General features: G+C 44.6%; 1 protein-coding gene across 2 annotated transcripts; it reads right to left on the bottom strand.

Annotated features, from left to right (window-relative positions):
* Positions 1-9,027: 9,027 nt before the first annotated feature.
* Positions 9,028-13,129, bottom strand: LOC119296141 (nascent polypeptide-associated complex subunit alpha-like protein 1). 2 transcript variants are annotated; one of them, XM_037574531.1, is made up of 4 exons: positions 12,945-13,129; positions 12,498-12,579; positions 9,615-9,745; positions 9,028-9,542 (listed from the first exon to the last, which is right to left on the bottom strand). In XM_037574531.1, the coding sequence occupies exons 1-4, from the start codon at positions 13,014-13,016 to the stop codon at positions 9,207-9,209; spliced, it is 621 nt and encodes a 206-aa protein (XP_037430428.1). In that variant the 5' UTR covers positions 13,017-13,129; the 3' UTR covers positions 9,028-9,206. The 2 variants fall into 2 exon arrangements, with proteins under 2 accessions (XP_037430428.1, XP_037430429.1); XM_037574532.1 differs by having other exon boundaries at positions 12,498-12,576; positions 12,945-13,128.
* Between the last annotated feature and the right edge of the window lie 7,792 nt (positions 13,130-20,921).

The following is a 20,921-nucleotide window of genomic DNA, read 5'->3' as shown; positions in this document are numbered from 1 at the left end:
AAACATTGAGATACATGGTTTTAAATTCTAGTAATCCAAAACTCGTCTGAAATTCATGAAACTTGCATGCTATCATGGAACGATATCAACATGCTGTGGTAAAAACATTGTCCCATTTGGCGCGGGTTTGGGTATAAGCTTCTCACAAACGAGAGCTTCTCACAACTAGCCTCATAGTTTCGGTAGGGAATGTGCCTCCTTCATGGATGAAACGATATTCGTTGCCTCCTCTTGCTTTCAAATTTTTTCCTAGTGGCAACATAGAGCAATAGGAGTGTTGTGTTAAAATTTGGAATTTTTCGAGGTTCGTTTGGACATTTTTATATAGTAATTGTCTTTTGTAGGCATTTTATGTGCATAATTCAAATTTGAACTACATGCACATGCTCCACTGCAGAAAAATTGGTCCAAAAATCAAATGTGTGTCCTTGGGTTCATGCTTAGGTCCCATGCAAGAAATGGGAATGAATTTCAAACACCAGGGCACCGTTGGTTGCCGGCAAAATGTTCAGATACTTTGTTTTTAAATTTTACTAACTCAAAAACTTGTCTGAATTTCATGAAACTTGGCATGTTATCATGAAATGGCACCCGACATCTTGTGGTATTTTTCATGTCCAGTTTGAGAGAAGGCACACTCAAATCAACAGCCAACAACGCATTTTGAAACAAATAGTTGCCACCTTATCATCTCAAACATTTGTATAATTTAAATCATGGGCGTTCTGTAACCATTCATGTGACGCCACGCATCACACTTTTAATGGCTAGGAGGTGCCGTGCGGACAGCTGCTTGAGTAGACGTGAGGAGTGCGAGCGCTGTCTGCTCCGCAGGCTAACCGGGAGGTGTGCAAGCTGTCCTCCAATGGGTAGGCTCACCGGGAAGCATGCAAGTTGTACGCTACGCAAACTCAGTGGGAAGCAAGCCCTTTGACTTCCATAACCGACCACCTTCCTCGCATCCTCTCCAGTAATGGCGCCCGAGCCACTGTTTAATACGGGCGTCCTTACTGTTCGCCTCCCATTCCCCTCTCCCGGACCTCCACCAACGCCATGGCGCTGAAGGATCAGCTGCCACTAGTCTTCTAGTTTGATGAAGTCGACTCTGAGCCAGACGAGATAGAAAATAAGGAGCAATGGGGCCTCATGGACATGGCCTTGAACCAGCTGGCCGCGGCGGTTGCTGCCCCCGCGCCCGTCCCATCTCCCATCCCCCGCGCCCGCGCCAGCGACCATCCCCGTAGCATTGATGGGCTGGTCACCGAGCACTATAGCAGAGCCGGAAGCCACGGGAGTCAGCGAGGTCACCGTGAAAATGCGCGAGCTCGTGGACATGCCAGCGCCTGTGCCCGTGCTCGCCTGTGCACCCACCATGGCGCCGATCCCCGTGCGTTTTCCTGCACCCACCACGTCCATGCCTGTGCGCGCGCCCCCCTCAGCGTCATAAAACTCTACCATCGACTGCTACCTCGCAGCACCGCGAGTTGCCGTCCTCCCGCGCCACGACCCTCGATCATGCGACGACTGGATGTTTGATTTCCAAGTGAAGAACATTTTGTGTTGCCTTGAAGACTTCAACAACGGTGTCCCGGAGCACGACCACGACAATGCTGGTGCGGCATGCCGCCTCCGCCGTTGCTGGAATTAGTTTTTTGGGGTTTAATACTATATCATGATCATATGAATATAAAGTCGCAGTGTGACTGAATGATACATATGGTTTGAGCAAACTTGCGTTCTTCTCTCTGAATGTATAGACTTATCAAACGATTTTTTTTTACAAAAACTTCAATGGTTTTTAAATTTAAAACACTCATCGCAAACGTTTCAGATAGAACACCCGTATGCAAACCGACAGCTCCCTAAGCCAAGGGAAAATGTGCCTAGCAGGATTTGTGGAGCTCTTCATCACAAACATTTTAGATAGAACACTTGTATGCAAAGCGAGAGCTATGGTCTTCCCCAGTAAGCCAAGGGAAAATTTTGCCGCGTAGGATTTGTGCATCCCTTCATCGCAAATAGTTCAGATTGTATATGGTATGCAAAGCAAGAGCTATGGTTCCTTCGCCCCTAAGCCAGAAAAAATCTGGCACACAGGATTTATACATCCCTTCAACACAAATGGTTTTTTCGGATGACCCGTGTGCAACCACGTACACACAATTTGGTAAGATTTGCTTCTGTCATATTGGGTATATTGTCATTTGTCAAACTGGAAAGATTGACATTTGTTGATCTAGTAACATTGCCCTTTGTCAACCTTGTAACACTGCCATTTGTCAAAAATTGCAGCTAAAAATCACTAGCACTATATAATTTTTGCAACTAAAATTCAGTAATTTAGCATAGATTTCATTCATAGATTAAGTTGCCGTTCTTTATACAAATAGTTCAACTCGACAGCTGAACCGACCAAACTTTTTCCCAATTGTTGCTAACCACGTACTGAAATAGCTAGTTCAACCACATCTATTGTCAGATGAACTGAACAAAATAGCCCCTAAATACTAGTACTACTACGGAGGGGCTTTGTACTACTTATGTAATTGTTTATTGAGGTGTGTGTGAATGATCTGTATAGTCACTTATGTATATATGTATGTATATGTATATATATAATATATATAGGTCAATTGTGTGTGTGTTATTCTTCTGTAGACAGAGCAAATCACACGGCTTATTAGCAGCAATCGTCTGTGTTATTATTGGTCTTCACACACATTTCTGATTACGGACCTGTTTGCCACGTATCACACACATATTGTTCAGTTAAACTGTTTATGTTGTCTTGGCTCATCGCAAACGGTTCATCCAAGTGAACTGTATGCCCTCCATCGCACACACCTTGATCTAGCTAACCGTTTTTATTGTATTGCCTAATCACACACGGTTCATCCTGGTGAACTGTATGTCATATATCGCCCACACCCTCATCTGGCTGCCCATTTTTGTTGTTCTGCCTCATCGCAAATACGTCTTCAAGATTAACCGTATGCCACGCATCACACACGCAACTCTAATCTGAATCATGTTTGATGTCTCCGCCATCGCCAACATTTTGTGTCTTTTTTACGGTTTTATTACATCATCGTTTGTGATTACTGCATCACACACAGTTTCATCGAAGGGTCTCTGATTGGACTGTCGTGTTTGGACCAACGTGTAGTAGTGACCCTAGGAGGATCATCCTCCTTGACGTCTTCAGATGCCGCCCTCTTCCATTTTGGGGAAGGTAATCCTTCCCCCTCCTTCTCCTTCACCTCTTCCTCCTTGTAGACAGAGGAGGCGTGAGTGTCCTCGGATCTGGCCTCCAAAGGATCTCGGATGCGCAGACCTTCCCTCCTCTTCGGCTCTTTCTTCTCCTTGACCGGGACCTTTTATGGTGCCTCAGCCAAGAGAGCCTCGAGTTGAGGAGTCTGCGCCACTTCAGGAAATGGTGCCAGGAAGTTTATCTTTGGTGCCCTAGCAAGCCACTTCTGGAACAGAAGGCTGGCCTTGATCACCTCCACCTCCTCCAGATTGCCCCAATCCAGGCCTTACTTCGTCCAGGAGACACCTTCTGGAGCTTGTTGATCATGGCCCCGACACATTTAGCTAATTGGGCATTGCCACTCTTCGGCTTGATGTTGAACATCTTTAGCCATAAGCCGAAGTGCGGCTCGATGCGTAGCAAGGCCTCACAGATGGTGATGAATGTCGCGAGGTGCAGAATGTAGTTTGATGCTAGATGGTGGAAATCTAGCCCGTAGTAGAAGGGAACCCCCCCCCCCATCCCCCACACAAAGGGGTGCAGGGGGAATCCCATACCTTGTACGAGGTGGGGGATGAAGATCACCCTCTCCCCTTTCTTGGGAGTGGGGACGCACTAGTTGGGCTCTGGATCCCGGCAGGCGGTGCCAGCAGGGATGTACCCCATGGTCTGAACCTTTGTGATGTCGGAGGCCATGCATTGGCCCTTCAGAGTGGCGTCAGCCATCACGGGTGGGGAGATGTGGGCGCTGGGCGGAGGCTGAGAAGTTTGGGAATGGATCCAGGGTGCTAGAGCTCTGGAGGCTTTGAGCAATGGTGCAAGGGATGGAAGCATAGGGTAAAGTGGGATTACTGCCCCTTGCCTTTATAGGTCAATGAAAGGCCAAAGGTCCCTTTTACTGCGCCAAATGAATCGCCACATTCCAATTCTTGGTGCTGTTATAGGCGCATGGGGTGAAACAATCCTTGATGATATCCTCCGAAATATGGAGCATGATCTCTGCTTTGATGATACGTGCCAATGAGAGAGCAGCCTCGGGCTGCTATTTGAGCTACAATAACTGGGTCACTTAAGCATTGTGGGTGGTGAAGGTTCGGAAAAAGTTGTCAAGCCAGAATAGGACAGAACATTGTTCACACCTATGCGGCAGGCCCTTCGAGGCTAAGCTATCTTAAGACTACGGATGCCGAAGTATGACCCTTAAAACATGTAGTTGGCAGGCAGCCCTGTTAAATGGAAGCTCGATAGTTGCCTCAAATAAAGGAGAGCTTGGGTTTACATGAAAACCACCTGGAGAGAGGAACTCGCCTGTCAAGCTGAAGATCCCAAGCCGAAAACATTGGTCCAAGGAAGATTGTTGTCTCGGGCTCTAAAGATAAGTTCGAGGGCTATTGATAGTGTCCTGGACTAAGGGGTACCAACCTAGTTGGCCCATAGTCCATGGGCCGAGCTTATGTCCCGCTTATCTCACAAGGAAGGACCCCGGAATCCTCGAACCTTGACATGACCAAGGCGGACTCTGCCGAAGACTTGGCATGTACTTCAAGGACTACTCCACCTATCGGCATGTTTATCCCTAGTTGACAACCGACCGTGTGTAACTCTAGCTACCCCTGGTGCCTATATAAGCCAGAGGGTTTATCCCGTAGAGGGACAATCACAATAACCTACCTTAGGGTTTAGAACACACCATACGACCTGGAGGTAGATCAACCTGTACTCGATACTCCATCATCAATATAATCAAAGAATGGTGTAGGGTTTTACCTCTTCGAGAGGTCCCGAACCTGGGTAAACATTGTGCCCCTGTCTCCAGTTCACCATCGTTCCTAGATCCATAGCTCGGGACCCCCTACCCGAGTTCTGCCGATTTTAGTAGCGACACTTTGATTATCATATACTATTCCCTTTATTTTGTGGTACTTTACAAAACCCGAGGTGAGATATATTTGTATCCGCTAGAGTCATTTCCATGCTCATTATACCAGTCTCCTCGTTACGGGTTTTGTTCTTCTTTCTTGTTTTACATGTTCCAGTGTCCCTGTGACTAAGTCACATGTGTCTGGTCAAATGATGATGGATGCCATCACACCGAGAGGCCCCTAAGAATATCTCTCCGCCGTTGGAGGAGCAAATCCCACTCTTGAGCTATCCAGCCCCTTGTCATACTTTCTAATGAACCTCAAAGTTGTCATTACGATCACCGTGTTACAGGTGATGTTTGAGCAAACCCAAAGTATATCATCTGGTACAAAGTGACTATAGTACTCTCATGGTCTAAGGAACTAAAGCATATGTTAAATCTCTGTGTTATATCAATAGACTCGTGACGATTACATCTCAAAGTATAACAAACAAGTTGGGTCAATTCAATACTATTGTTCTTCTAACATCATACCCTCAATGTTGTTTTGGGATTATTGTTACACTTAACCACGTACTCAACATGCAACACTTGAGCTAGTCCTAGAGGCAAGACTAGGTCCGGTTTTACCGTTTATCATTCCACATGTGCTTATGAGTTTTCCTCCGAATCACATAATCAAGAATCATAGCAGTTATAACATAGAATATAAACTCTTAATTGTAAACATGGAAATAAATAATACAATATTATTGCCTCCAGGGCATATTTCCAACAGACGTAGAACCACATGACGGTCACGGTGGGCATTTAGTTTTATGCAAAAATTTAGTTCGGGTAGTTTGAGTTAATAAATTGTGTTGTGAGAATTAACACCGGAAATTCAGCTGTGAAAACATGAACCCGACAAATCGGGTCTTAGGTTTTGCTTGATTTCCAAAATTGCTCTGATGCGGAAGCTCAGCCAGGCTGGCAGGCAGGGAGGACATTGATGCAGGAGAAGAGTAACCCGTCGCGGCCAAATGGATACAAGTGAGGTGTACCGTAGATGTGCTCGTCTCCATTCAATAGACCTAGACCAGTGCAACCATCCACATGACTTTGTCTCCTGCTGCCATTGATCATGCTGCCTCGAGTGACGTTTAGATCTCTTGATCGTTTTGATATCTTGATGCCAAAGAGGGAGAGAGAGTCAGAGAGTGTGTTTCTTTTGCTAAGTTACATCACCTGCTGCTTTATTGAATTCTTATGTGATGTAAACTAATTTATCGCGTGTGATGACCCAAACTCGTGTCACTTTAGTTATACTACTTCTTTATGCTATGGCACATCTTTGGTGGTTATTGACATGTGTTTTTGGTGTTTACGTTGATTCTTCATTGTATTATATCTTATGTTTGTGCTCCACCAAGTTGTATGTGACATAGAAGAGCTCCTCATATGCCTTATAGATTATGCATTTACATTCAAACGCAAATCAAAATAATGCACAAATTTAAGGGGAGTTCTTGTACATCAAATACTTTTCAAAGCAATGATGTTATTCATTATTATATCTTTTGTCAAAGCTTTGATCTATATGTTGTCATCAGTTATCAAAAAGGAGAAGACTAAAAGTGCATCTAATCCCCTGGGTGGTTTTGGTAATTCATTTCAACATATATATCATTGAACTAATGCCTGCTCAAAGTACAATTCAGGAAAAGGTTCATTTTAGGTACAACATGGGAGATGAAAGCACACCGCTTAAAAATATTAAGGAAAAGTATTGGATCAAGTCTCAAGGCTCACCATTTTATATTTAAGTGATCAAAGATCACATTGAGCGCATAGATCAAAAGGGGATGAGGTTGAGAAGATGAGTTCATTGCTCAAAGTGCTCAAAGATCAAACTCCAAAAACCTTATATACTTTCACAACGCCCACTATCAACCAAGTACTCCACTCGAACTCACTAAACAAAACCCATTCAGAGTCACTGATCTACCAGATATAGATGTTGTCCTAAACCCTAGTTGATTCAATCTCAAGGAGATGTCCATTTTGACTCACTGAAGGCACTGTAACAAGCACAAGAGCAAGGAGTTCATCATCAACAACATCTAGTACCTTTTGGAGGGTGGTGCCTCCTAGATCGGCTAGGTGTGCTTAGAAGTCCTCAACCGTTGTGAAGAAGAGAATAAGTTTGTGAGGGTTTGGAGATGACCTACCTCATGAAGATCTACCCTAGTGAGGCTAGTCCTTCATGGGCGTAGCCGTGGTGGAATAGGTGAGGTTGCCTCTTCATGGACCCTTCGTGGGTATGAGCCCTTTGTGGACTCGATTCCTCCGTGGAATCTAGTAACCGAGATCTTCGTGATCTTATATCCGTCGTGGATCGAAGACTCCATCAACATGGACGCACGATAGCACCACTTGTCGGAACCACGGGTCAAAAATCTTCACCGTGTCAACTTGCGCTTGCGATCCTCTTCAACTTTACTCTCTACATTACTCGCACATGCATGTCTTTTCTTTCCGTTGCCTATACTCTAGATATGCATGTGTAGGGTGTGCTTGTATTGCTAGCTAAGTTAAAATCCGTCAAGAAATAAAATTAGGAAAATAGACTTTTAATCTTTGCTAGTAGTCTATCCCCTCCCCTCTAGACATACTTTCGATCCTACATAAGGTGAGGCAAGTCCGACGCCTCCGGTTGTCGGATTCAACATGGCTGACGCGTTGGGCGAGTTTCAGGTCACCTAAGCGGAGGGGGCGGCGGAGCAGCAGGCCATCTTCCGCTGCTACCTTCGCGAGGCATGAACGGAGGTGGACGCTCTCTTCACAGCATATAGTCCGAAGGGGAGTCGGAGTTGCGGGAGGCAGCCATCCACCAGGAAGCAGGTCCGTCCGACACTACCGGCACGGAGGTCGGCTACACCTCCAATGACGAGTAGGAGCAGGCTATATTTATCTACGTAGTACTACTTAGCTTTTGTGTTGCATGCGTAATATGGATTGAGGTACTTGGTTGCACGAGGACACAAAATGAGGGGTGACCCGGCTCTCTCCGCGGACGGGTCCTACGTATGAGGGGCCATATTTGTCATATGCGGATGTAGATGCTCTTAGGAGTGAGATATGTTGTGAGGAGAGAATCCATAGAAAAAGGTAAGAAAAATATGATGTGATTGAGATTGTGCACGTACAACTACATGAATTGATTTTGTTGTTTGCTTGCAAGAGATTTCTTGCTATTGGCGATTTATGTTGTTTGCTTTGCAAGTGATTTCGGGTTAGTTTGGTTCACGTCCTCGTCGTACCGTGCCTGGCCTGGAGCGTGCCTGGATTTTCAGAGAAGCTGAGCCAGCCTGGGCAGACCGAGGCAACCCCAGGCGTCCAGTTTCGAGCGCCTGAGCAGCCGGCCTCGATGCTAATTGCTGCCTGGAAATTACTGCTGCCTGGAAATTACTAATCACAAAACGACGGCACTCCTGCAGCTATAGCATGTCAGAAGTACAGTCCAAGATTCCTTCCAGGCTTCATCCAAACATATTTTCTTCAGGCTAGCCTGGCCAGGCAGCAATTGCTAGCTTATCGTGTCCACACCTAGCTTCTCGTGTCCACCCCAGGCAACATTTTTTCCCAGACATCAACTTGTGGACACAAACCATCCGCTCTTCTTTCCCCGAGAAATGAGGTGGAGGACCGGCTTGGAAAATATAACACTATCATTTGGTTCGCTGCCGGCAAACCCAAACCCCTGGGACGCTATCAAACCGTCGTTACTTCAGCTTCGTTTTCTTACTGCTTAACAGTTATAATCATGTTATTTTTATCGGTTACAAAGAATACAACGGGGTTTATTTAAATTAAATCTAATAATATTTCAGTCAAAGGTGAAAAACATGCCAGAAAATTGCCACCACTGACATGTCCGTGCTAAAAACACTGTACCAACTTAACCGCAGGCAGGATCATGTCCAAACGACCTTATCAGAGATGCAAAGCAAACATGAGATATTTATCTGGTTCCAAGATAATAATAACACTCAAGCTGCAAATCGCTCAAAGAGAAATGGTTCAACTAGTTCCAGAAATGTCGCCATACTCTTAAGTTGTGACCTCCATAATGGCAGTGACAATGTCTCCATTGGCAGACTTGAGAGCCCTGACAGCCTTGGCCCTTGAGACGCCCGCCTGTGTCATCACCAGCTCGATGTCCTTTGGCTCGACTCCTTCATCGTTGACAACCTCGTTGTCATCATTCTCCATGCCCGACGCCTCAGGACTTGAGATCATTTGGCTCAGGTCAGGAGCCTTGAACTGTTCGGCAGCCTGGCTCTGCAGCTGGGAGCTGAGATCCTCAATCTTGGCTTCACCGAAAATAACATACGTCTCTGAATTTGGGCTCTTGAAGACATCTGGCTTTGAGATGACGAATAATATCTGGAAACAGTGGTGTTAGTCGACCAACACAGGAATACAGACCACGCTGTGTAAGTGATTGTAATAACTCACATTCTTGCTTTTCTTCACAGTGACACGGCTTGCGCCAGTGATGGATTTCATGCCAAGCTTCAGCATTGCCTTGCGACTCTTCTTCTCACTCCTGCTTTGCTTTGATGTGCCACTGGCATCACCTTCTTGCCCTGTAAAATAGCAATAAGAACAATATGGATCATACAGTGTAAGAGTTGCATAAAGCGAATTGTATAATACAATCCGGAGCTTCCAAATAAAAGGGAACCGGAGCCAGCTAGTCATGAGAAAACGCAACAACAATTTCTTTAACACTACCTACCACATATGATAGTCGGCACCAAGAAAACGTCTCCTTGCATATGCAAGTCAAATTTAAGCGAAATGTAATTTACTCCCAAGTAAAACATAGTGCAATTCCCATTTGCCCAGTATAACCTCTAAGGCTATAACAATAAAACATCGATAAAATAGACGCATCTATAAAAATGTACAAAACTATCGCAGCCTTGCAGCTACAGGTTTGAATAGCAGACTAAAAAGTGCACATAAACATATGCACCAGAAGCAGCTAGACATCTGCGCCATCAAATTGACTAAGGCTGTAACAATAAAACATTGATAAAATAGACGCATCTATAAAAATGTACAAAACTATCGCAGCCTTGCAGCTACAGGTTTGAATAGCAGACTAAAAAGTACACATAAACATATGCACCAGAAGCAGCTAGACATCTGCGCCATCAAATTGACTACAATCTAAACATCTCCGCTCTTTTGTTTATACAGCACAAAAGATCTTCCAATATCGGTCACAGCACAGTACACAGACTATATTCCATCTCAATTGAATTGAATGAGGATTGTAATTTTAAAGTATCTACAAACCCACATGACCAAACCTATCAATATTCTTGTCAGATGCAAAGAGAACATCCCAATGATTTTCAGCTTAAAGAGAGCCTTAAGAAGCTAAAAGCAGACAACCAGTAAACATGCATTCATACAAACAAACCAGCCAGTGGTGAAGCTACGAGTAGACACCCAACAGAGATACTCTTCCTCCCGGGTTGCTCTTGGGCGACTCCAGCGGACCCCCGCCGCCACCCTCCTAGTCCACCTCCTCCACGCCCCCTACCCCTCGCCGTCACCGGAGGAGGCCGCCGGGCTAAGCCCCTCGGCGGACGGCGGCAAGGCCACGCTCTGCTCTCCACGCACCCTCAGCCTCCTCCCGGGATCCAAATCGGATGCCTCCCGCACCTTCCTGCATGGAGCCGCCAGCTTCCCGCTGGCCAACGCGTGTTGGCCCTGCTGCTCGCCGTCGTCGTTGGGAGTGTCTCCCGTGTTGCTCGCCAGATCCCGCCGTGACATGGCTCTCTCCTGGCCCGCTGCGTCTTCGCGTGGCCAGATCCGGTCCGGTCGACAGCTGTTGCGCCCGCTCGAAGTTCTCTGCTTCGACGGGTGCTCAACGCCGCTCTCCCTGGTCCCGTGCTCACACGGGTTGGGCGAGCCCCTCGCTGCGTCTCGGTCATCCACGGGTGTTGCGCGGTGGTGGGTGCGTGCGCTGCATTCCGATCTACTGCTCTTCGTCACGGATCTGCTCGTCTGGCGGTGCCCCTCTCCCCGGGCTGCCGGATTTACTCCTTTATGTCCGGCTAGTCGGGGTTTGAGTGTGGAGGTGTTGGAAGGTGTGTGTGGACCGTAGAAATCCGTGCCGACGGCTGGCAACGGCGATTTCGTGCCCCACCATGGTGGCGTTGTACTGCCTCCTCCTTCTGGACTTGGGGATGGGGAGAAATCTCTGCCTATTCGTCCGGCCACGACTGCGGCGGCGCACTCACGCCACTCCTCCATGTTGATGGCGCGGCCTGCATCTCCTTCATGTCCGTATGGTCAACTTATTTGCACTCTGTGTGATCTCTCTAGTTTGCTTCATTCCACTCATCGCCGGCCATCCATCCCGTACCGCCGTCAACATCGCCTTTACGTCGAGCCCTTCACCACCATCCATCAGCCCCTGCCCATTGTTTGGTGTGTTGCCCTTGTAGTTGTGCATGCTCAAGACCCTCCCATGGCTGTCGTTGTTGTGTTGCGGCGAGCTTCGTGCTCTTGGTGTTGTCTCGGTTCATCTTTGCTCAATGACGACGCAAGATGCCTCCCCAACTTGCTAATCGTTCCGAATTCCTGCAGCGGAGCCCCTAGTCATGGTTCGTGTTCAGCTGTGGCACTCGTTCATTTGTGGATGCGCTTGTGTTGCGCCGTGGGGTTTGGTACGCACGCCGGTGCGGGGCGTTAGGCTGCTTGCAATGTATTGGTATTGTGATCTCTCGACGGCACCCCGCATCTACTTGTGTCTCTCGTGGTGATGGTCCTACGGTCTGCTAGCTAGGCCATGACATGTCCTGGGTGTCTTTTTCCTCATCTTCTTTTACCCTTTTTATTTGTACGTTTTTTTGGCCCAGTTTCCCTCATAAACGTGGCCAATTTGTTCAGGTTTTTGATCCGGTTTCCCTTATAAACAGGATCAGTCTCTTGGCATTATGGCCATTTGAGTGGTAATATATTCACGTGGGGAAACTCTCCCCCCGGTGACCGTTCAAAAAAAAAGTACGTGTAGACTGTTATGTCAAGCAACATCACTTAATTTGCTCAGCAAACAAATCACGGCTATTTCAAGTGTATACAAATATTAGATGGATACTATACATATGTACACATGCTACCATTGTTGGCACCAGCACTGAAACCATCCAAGGGCAAAGACAATCCAACCCTAAAAGAAGGTCTAATAATGTAAAGAGAAAACAACAGGATTTAATAAATCTCACTCTGTTATTATTTTCACATGTTCGCATCAGATTTATTAATTAATACAGTTTTACGCAAAGTGGATACAGGAGACCAGTGAGCATAGTGAGTTACCATCCAAATCATCGTTGTCATCATCATCCTCATCGTCGTCGTCATCATCATCATCATCCTCAACCACAACCTCTTCTGCCTGCTACCAAGATTCACACAATAAGATCTTCAGATGTTACCCAGTACACAACAACTAAAACACCTATGTCACCGAGGATAATATTGAGTTATACTTATATCGATATTAAACAGTGAATTACGCTGCCTCGTGTAAATAAATAACCAGATGAAGCATTAGGCGACAGGATCAGAATTACCAATACCCATAATAACACACTGAAAGCAATAGCCTTCCAGGATCGGACTAGTTCATCGCATGGATCTAGAACCAGCAAACACAAGGACATTTCATGGAATATTTAATCCCTGAACAAATCGATCACCGATTCTGACGATGACTGGCATGGCTCGGGAGGGGCTGGAGCAAGGATCACATCCAAATCTCACCTCAGTTTTCTTCGCCTCGAGCTGCTCCTGCTCGATATGCGCGGCGAGCTCCTCGGCAGTCTGCGCCGTCATCCTGGTGCTACGGTGGTAGTGGAGGGGCAGCGCTTGTGAAAAGGGAGGAGGTGGCGGCGGGCCGGCGAGGGCGTCAAAAAACCCTAGGCAGATTCTCGTAGTGGTTGCGAGACCCGGACTAAACTCTTCATTTATTTATTTTCAGGTGGGATCGCGGTGACCACCTCAACATTTCCAAAAAATACAATATGGCACAGTTGAAAAACTAACAGTTTTTTTCTAGATAATGAAAAAAAACTAACAATTAATAGTATAACTTTTTTTCATGGTATTAATACTATAACTTGCCGCTAACTTCCAAACGGTGGGCAGATAGCTACGTATCCGAACGCCTTGAATTCTATCTGCATACATGCGTAGCTTCATCCGAACGCCTTGATTTCTATCTGTATACATGTGTAGCTTCATCCATTCTCTTTGGCCATGTTTGGTTATCTGCACCGTTCTTTTCACTCTTTGCATGCGTCTCGGATGGGGTTGGCCGAGGTAAAACAGGCAAAAAATCACCATCTGCTCATAGTTAGTTGCCCACAGCTAGGCTAGTTGCATGATGAAACCAATATAAACCTGTCGTTTGGTTGCATGTGTTGTACTGGGTGCACAAACTACACGTTGTTTGGTCGCAAACTGTTGTCACCATTTTTTACTAGTGGTAATCTTACCACACACGATGTGAACATGGTTTCGGTCCTAATCAGGAAACAAGTCGCAATTCAACAATACAAATGTAACAGTCAAATGGCTCAATAGGGGAAAGTTCATCGATGTCGAACTAATTCAAAGTCCATCCTGGTACTCTTCTTTTTTTGTTGTTGTTTATGAAGGAAATATGCCCTAGAGGCAATAATAAAGTTATTATTTTATATTTCTTTATTCATGATAAATGTTTATTATTCATGCTAGAATTGTATTAACCGGAAACATGATGCATGTGTGAATACATAGACAAAACACCGTGTTGCTAGTATGCCTCTACTAGACTAGCTCGTTGATCAAAGATGGTTAAGTTTCCTAGCTATAGACATGAGTTGTCATTTGATAAATGGGGTTACATCATTAGTGGAATGATGTGATGGACAATACCCGTCTGTTAGCTTAACATAATGATCGTTTAGTTTTATTGCTACTGCTTTCTTCGTGTCAAATATATATTTCTCCGACTATGAGATTATGCAACTCCCGGACACCGGAGGAATGCCTTGTGTGCTATCGGACGTCACAACATAACTGGGTGATTATAAAGATGCTCTACAGGTATCTCTGAAGGTGTTTGTTGGGTTGGCATAGATCAAGATTAGGATTTGTCACTCCAAGTATCGGAGAGGTATCTTCGGGCCCTCTCGGTAATGCACATCATATGAAGCCTTGCAAGCAATGTGACTAATGAGTTAGTTATGGGATGATGCACTACGAAACGAGTAAAGAGACTTGCTGGTAACGAGATTGAACTAGGTATGAAGATACCGACGATCGAATCTCAGGCAAGTAACATACCGATGACAAAGAGAATAACGTATGTTGACATTGCAGTTCGACCGATAAAGATCTTTGTAGAATACATGGGCACCAATATGAGCATCCAGGTTCCGGTATTGGTTATTGACCGGAGAGGTGTCTCAGTCATGTCTACATAGTTCTCGAACCCGTAGGGTCCGCACGCTTCAACATGGCAATGGGTACCCGCTACCCGCGAACCCGGCGGGTAAAAACCCTATTAAGGTAAGGGTATGGGAAATAAAAATACCCATGGGTTTCTAAATGGGAAAAAGGTTGTACCCATTGGGTAAGGCGGGTACGGGTAGGTGAAGGCAATACCCATACCCGTGAACCCGCAAACCCGTATACTACCACACCATGTCAAGTAGGTCCCATGTGTTATTGACTAGATTCAGAAGAAAAAAAAACTAAGTTACCAGGGCTAAGTACAACTTGTCAAGTAGATTTGTTCTCGTCTCCCTTCTCGCGCCTCCAGCTGCCTTCAAAAGGGAAAATGTCCGGGTGCAGTGGCGACTATAAGGTGGGACGTGGTCGTGGTCGCGGCTGCACTATGCAACGTTTCGCTACTCCTACGAGAACACACATGTGCTCTGTCGATGACAAGGGCAGAGCATGACAAGCGTCCAGTTTGGTGATGCTCCGCACTGAACACTCTTTTGGAATATCTATGTTGCATGAATGCGTTAATGATTGGTCTATTAATGAATGTGTATGGTGTATGAATGGATTATTTGAATGCATTCATGATTATTAGTTAACTTTAAACATGCTGATATAAATATCGAGATGGGTATTTTTACCCGTGGGTATTACCCATACCCAGTCGGGTACGGGTATGGGAACAATTTGAAACCCGAGGTGCGGGCATGGGTACAGGTTTGGACGGAAAATATTGAGACGGGTACGGGTTTGGGAATGCATTACCCATACCCATGCCCTGCGGGTGCCATGTTGATGCACGCTTAAAGTTCGATGACGATATGTGTTATATGAGTTATGTGTTTTGGTGACCGAAGGTTGTTCGGAGTCCCAGATGAGATCACAGACATGATGAGGAGTCTCGAAATGGTCGAGAGGTAAAGATTGATATATTGTAAGGTTATATTCGGACACCAGAATGGTTCCAGAGAGGTTCGGGTATTTTTCGAAGTATTGAGGGGTTATCGGAACCCCCCGGGGAAGTAATGGGCCTTATTGGGCCATAGGGGAAAGAGGAGGCAGGCCGCAGGAGGTGGCGCCCCCCCCCATAGGGAGTCCGAATTGGACAAGGGGGAGGGGGCGCGGCCCCCCTTTCCTTATTCCTCTCTCTTTCCCTCCTCTTCCCTCTTTCTATCACGCCCAATACGCAATCCTATCCGAGAGGAACTCGAAGGTCCCACCAAGGATAGAGCCGCATATTGAAGACGCTTTGCAAGGTGCATGTCATTACATCGTACCATTACATAATAGATGGGGATACATACAAAAGCCATATAATGCCACAGAATACGACATCATACATAAGAGCAACATCCAACTATGAATGAAACACAAATAGAAACTCAAAGGACATCCACCCTGCTAGCCGAGGCTGCCGACCAGGAACCTAACCCCTGAACAAAGAAGAAGCAGAAGAAGAACTCCAAGACAAGCATACATCGCTCTCATGTCAGATCATTGCATTACCTGTACCTACAACTGTTGTTGTAGTAATTTGTGAGCCATGAGGACTCAGCAATCCCATTACCATGGGTATCAAGACTAGCAAAGCTTAATGGAAAAGGAATGGATAAGTGGTGAGGTTGCAGCAAGCGACTAACATTGTATGGTGGCTAACTTACGAGTACAAGAATAAGATGAGAAGCTACGCAAACGGTCGCAAAATATAATGTTCAAGAAGTGATCCTGAACTACTTACGTTCAAACATAACCCCACCGTGTTCTCTTCTCGAACTCACCTGAAAAGAGACCATCACGGTTACACACGTAGTTGGTGTATTTTAATTCGAATCCGGTGTCAAGTTCTCTACAACCGGATATTAAAAATTCCCATCTGCCACATAACCATGGCACGGCTCTCGAAAGTTTAAACCCTGCAGGGGTGTCCCAACTTAGCCCATGACAAGCTCACGATCCGCGGAGACAAACCTCCATCTTGAGACCTCCGATCAGACTCGGAATCCCGGTGCACAAGACATTTTGACAATGGTAAAACAAGTCTAGCAAGACCTCCCAACGTGCCGACACTTTGATAGTAGCTGCGCGTATCTCGTCTCAGGCCACGATGGATGAGCTATGGTTACAGCGACCAAAATACCCCAAGTTGCCAAGGGGCGCCGCCGCAAGCTCCTCTAGTTTGGGACCAACACCATCAGCACTGGCCCCCTTGTATTATGTAGAATCACTCCTCGGGTAGCGCTAACTCCTTATGCATCAAATTTAATATCAAGTTTAGTTATTATGTTGGGTAAATGGTAAAACCAATGTTGGGCCTTGCTGGAAGAGTTTTATTCAAAGCGAACTGTCAAGAGGGGCACATAAACCCTCATCATGTTAGGGACACAAAATCAAGGAACATAACACCGGTATGACGGAAACTAGGGCGGCAAGAGTGGAACAAAACACCAGGCAGAAGGCCAAGCCTTCCACCCTTTACCAAGTATATATGTGCATTAATTAAATAAGAGATATTGTGTTATCCCATGATATCCATGTCCCAACATGGAACAACCTGCAACTAGCAACGCTATAAGAGGGGCTGAGCAAAGCGATAACATAGCCAAACAATGACTACTAGGATGGTGGAAAAAAGGTTAGAGGTTGTCATGGCAATTTGGGAGGCTTGATAAACAAGTGGTTGGAAGCGCGACATAGCGATAGCATCGAGACAACTAGCATAGCAATGATAGTAGTGAGATCCAGGGTAACGGTCATCTTGCCTGGAATCCCACTAGGAAGAAGAACGAGTCCATGAAGTAGACAAAGCAACGTACTCGAACGAATCCTCATCATCGCGACGAAACAGGAACTATCGAGAAGGAGCAGAATCGGAAAGAAGCAAACAACATGGTAAACAATCAACACATGAACAAGGCATGATGCACAACCAAGCATGATGCATGTCCGGTTTAACGAGTCATAGCATGGCGAAGTGCAACAAACAAAACTACAATTTAAGTGAAGCTTAATATGCAACGAGTTGCATATTGACGAGACACCACATTCTATTATTTAGTTCATTCTCGTTTAGCTACTCATCAATATTAAATGTTGGTTAACATGGCAAGAGGTGAAGCATAAGCAAACTACACGTTTAGGCAAGTTTAAATGAGGTCGGAAACAACAAACATCAATTCCGGAAAATCCCCATAAGCAAATTTCAGAATTGGTACTGTTCTGCCCTAAAACCATATTTTAATGTTGTTAAACATGCAAAGTAAGTGCACCATGTTAATCTATGCATTTTTCTTCCCCATTTACATATAAAGTTTATTTAATTCGGAGCTACGGTTATTTAGTTATGAAATAAACCATTTTAGCATGCATTTGTGCAAAACAAGTTTAAACATTTTTAACATGAATGAAAGTTGCATACTGTTAAAGAACATGAAAATCTGAGCAAGATGCATATATGACATGTTTCATTTGAATGCATGGATATTTTAGTTATGAGCAATGCAAAACAATGGCAGTTCCTGTAAATAATAATGCACTGGAAAATGCTAAAATACAAAGAGTGGAAAAAAATATGCACAAGCCGGTTTGAGAGCAAGATGCATATATGACATGTTTCATTTGGATGCATGCATATTTTAGTTATGAGCAATGCAAAACAATGGCAGTTCCTATAAATAATAATGCACTGGAAAATGCTAAAATACAGAGAGTGAGAAAAAATATGCATGGACAGGATTGCAGCACAGTGCAGCGGCCTAGAAGCGGATGAGGCCTAACTGTGTATGTTGGGGAACAAAATAAAAAGGGGGTGTGCTAGGGTTTGAACCCAGGACCCCCTGGATGATTGGAAGCGTGGTCAACCAATTGTGCTAGGATGCATCTGTCATATGTGAGGGGGTTTGGCCCTAGAGCACAACTGGAAAGAAGCAAACAAAATGGTAAACAATCAACATATGAACAAGACATGATGCACAACCAAGCATGATGCATGTCCGGTTCAATGAGTCATGGCATAGCAAAGTGCAACAAACAATACTAAAATTTAAGTGGAGCTCAATATGCAATGAGTTGCATATTAACGAGACACCACATTCAATTATTTAGTCCATTCTCGTTTAGCTACTCATCAATATTAAATGTTTGTTAACAATGCAAGAGGTGAAGCATAAGCAAACTACACATTTAGGCAAGTTTAAATGAGGCCGGAAACAACAAACATCAATTCCGAAAAATCCCCATAAGCAACTTTCGGAATTGGTACTGTTCTGCCCTAAACCATATTTTAATGTTGTTAAACATGCAAAGTAAGTGCACCATGTTAATCTATGCATTTTTCTTCCCCATTTACATATAAAGTTTATTTAATTCGGAGCTACGGTTATTTAGTTATGAAATAAACCATTTTAGCATGCATTTGTGCAAAACATGTTTAAACATTTTTAACATGAATGAAAGTTGCATACTGTTAAAGAACATGAAAATCTGAGCAAGATGCATATATGACATGTTTCATTTGAATGCATGGATATTTTAGTTATGAGCAATGCAAAACAATGGCAGTTCCTGTAAATAATAATGCACTGGAAAATGCTAAAATACAAAGAGTGGAAAAAAATATGCACAAGCCGGTTTGAGAGCAAGATGCATATATGACATGTTTCATTTGGATGCATGCATATTTTAGTTATGAGCAATGCAAAACAATGGCAGTTCCTGTAAATAATAATGCACTGGAAAATGCTAAAATACAGAGAGTGAGAAAAAATATGCATGGACAGGATTGCAGCACAGTGCAGCGGCCTAGAAGCGGATGAGGCCTAACTGTGTGTGTTGGGGAACAAAATAAAAGGGGGTGTGCTAGGGTTTGAACCCAGGACCCCCTGGATGATTGGAAGCGTGGTCAACCAATTGTGCTAGGATGCATCTGTCATATGTGAGGGGGTTTGGCCCTAGAGCACAACCGGAAAGAAGCAAACAAAATGGTAAACAATCAACATATGAACAAGACATGATGCACAACCAAGCATGATGCATGTCCGGTTCAATGAGTCATGGCATAGCAAAGTGCAACAAACAATACTAAAATTTAAGTGGAGCTCAATATGCAATGAGTTGCATATTAACGAGACACCACATTCAATTATTTAGTCCATTCTCGTTTAGCTACTCATCAATATTAAATGTTTGTTAACAATGCAAGAGGTGAAGCATAAGCAAACTACACATTTAGGCAAGTTTAAATGAGGCCGGAAACAACAAACATCAATTCCGGAAAATCCCCATAAGCAACTTTCGGAATTGGTACTGTTCTACCCTAAACCATATTTTAATGTTGTTAAACATGCAAAGTAAGTGCACCATGTTAATCTATGCATTTTTCTACCCCATTTACATATAAAGTTTATTTAATTCGGAGCTATGGTTATTTAGTTATGAAATAAACCATTTTAGCATGCATTTGTGCAAAACAAGTTTAAACATTTTTAACATGAATGAAAGTTGCATACTATTAAAGAACATGAAAATCTGAGCAAGATGCATATATGACATGTTTCATTTGAATGCATGTATATTTTAGTTATGAGCAATGCAAAACAATGGTAGTTCCTGTAAATAATAATGCACTGGAAAATGCTAAAATACAGAGAGTGGGAAAAAATATGCACATGCCGGATTGCGAGCAAGATGCATATATGACATGTTTCATTTGGATGCATGCATTTTTTAGTTATGAGCAATGCAAAGCAGTTCCTGTAAATTATAATGCACTGGAAAATGCTAAAAAACAGAGAGTGGAAAAAAGTATGCACGGGCCAGATTGCAGCACAGTGCAGCGGCCGAGAAGCGAATGAGGCCTAAGTGTGTGTGCTGCAGAACAAAATGAAAAGAGGGTGTGCTCAACCAGTTGTGGTTGGATGCATCTGTGATATGTAAGGGGGTTCGGCCCTAGAATACACAACACGTCGAACTGATCTGGACTAAAGAATCAACGAACAGAGAGCAAAAAGGAAAATAGGGGCGCTTGGGATTTGAACCCCAGATCCCTCAGATTAGCATGCGCGTTGATGACCACCAAGCTGGTGAGGACATTGTGTTTAGGTGGGACACAATAACTTATAACTGATCCCAATAGCTAGTCATGGCTTCCGGGATGGATGGCAAAACTCCGGCGACGACAGCGAGCCAAGGCGGCGGCTTCTACAGCAGAAGAGCACCAGCGTGGGTGCGGGATTGGATGCTTGAGCAGCTGTG

Source organism: Triticum dicoccoides, chromosome 4B (assembly GCF_002162155.2).
Source record: "Triticum dicoccoides isolate Atlit2015 ecotype Zavitan chromosome 4B, WEW_v2.0, whole genome shotgun sequence".
Taxonomy (NCBI): Eukaryota; Viridiplantae; Streptophyta; class Magnoliopsida; order Poales; family Poaceae; genus Triticum; species Triticum dicoccoides.
Note: the sequence above shows the minus strand (reverse complement) of the source record. Positions and strands in the feature narration are given on the sequence as shown.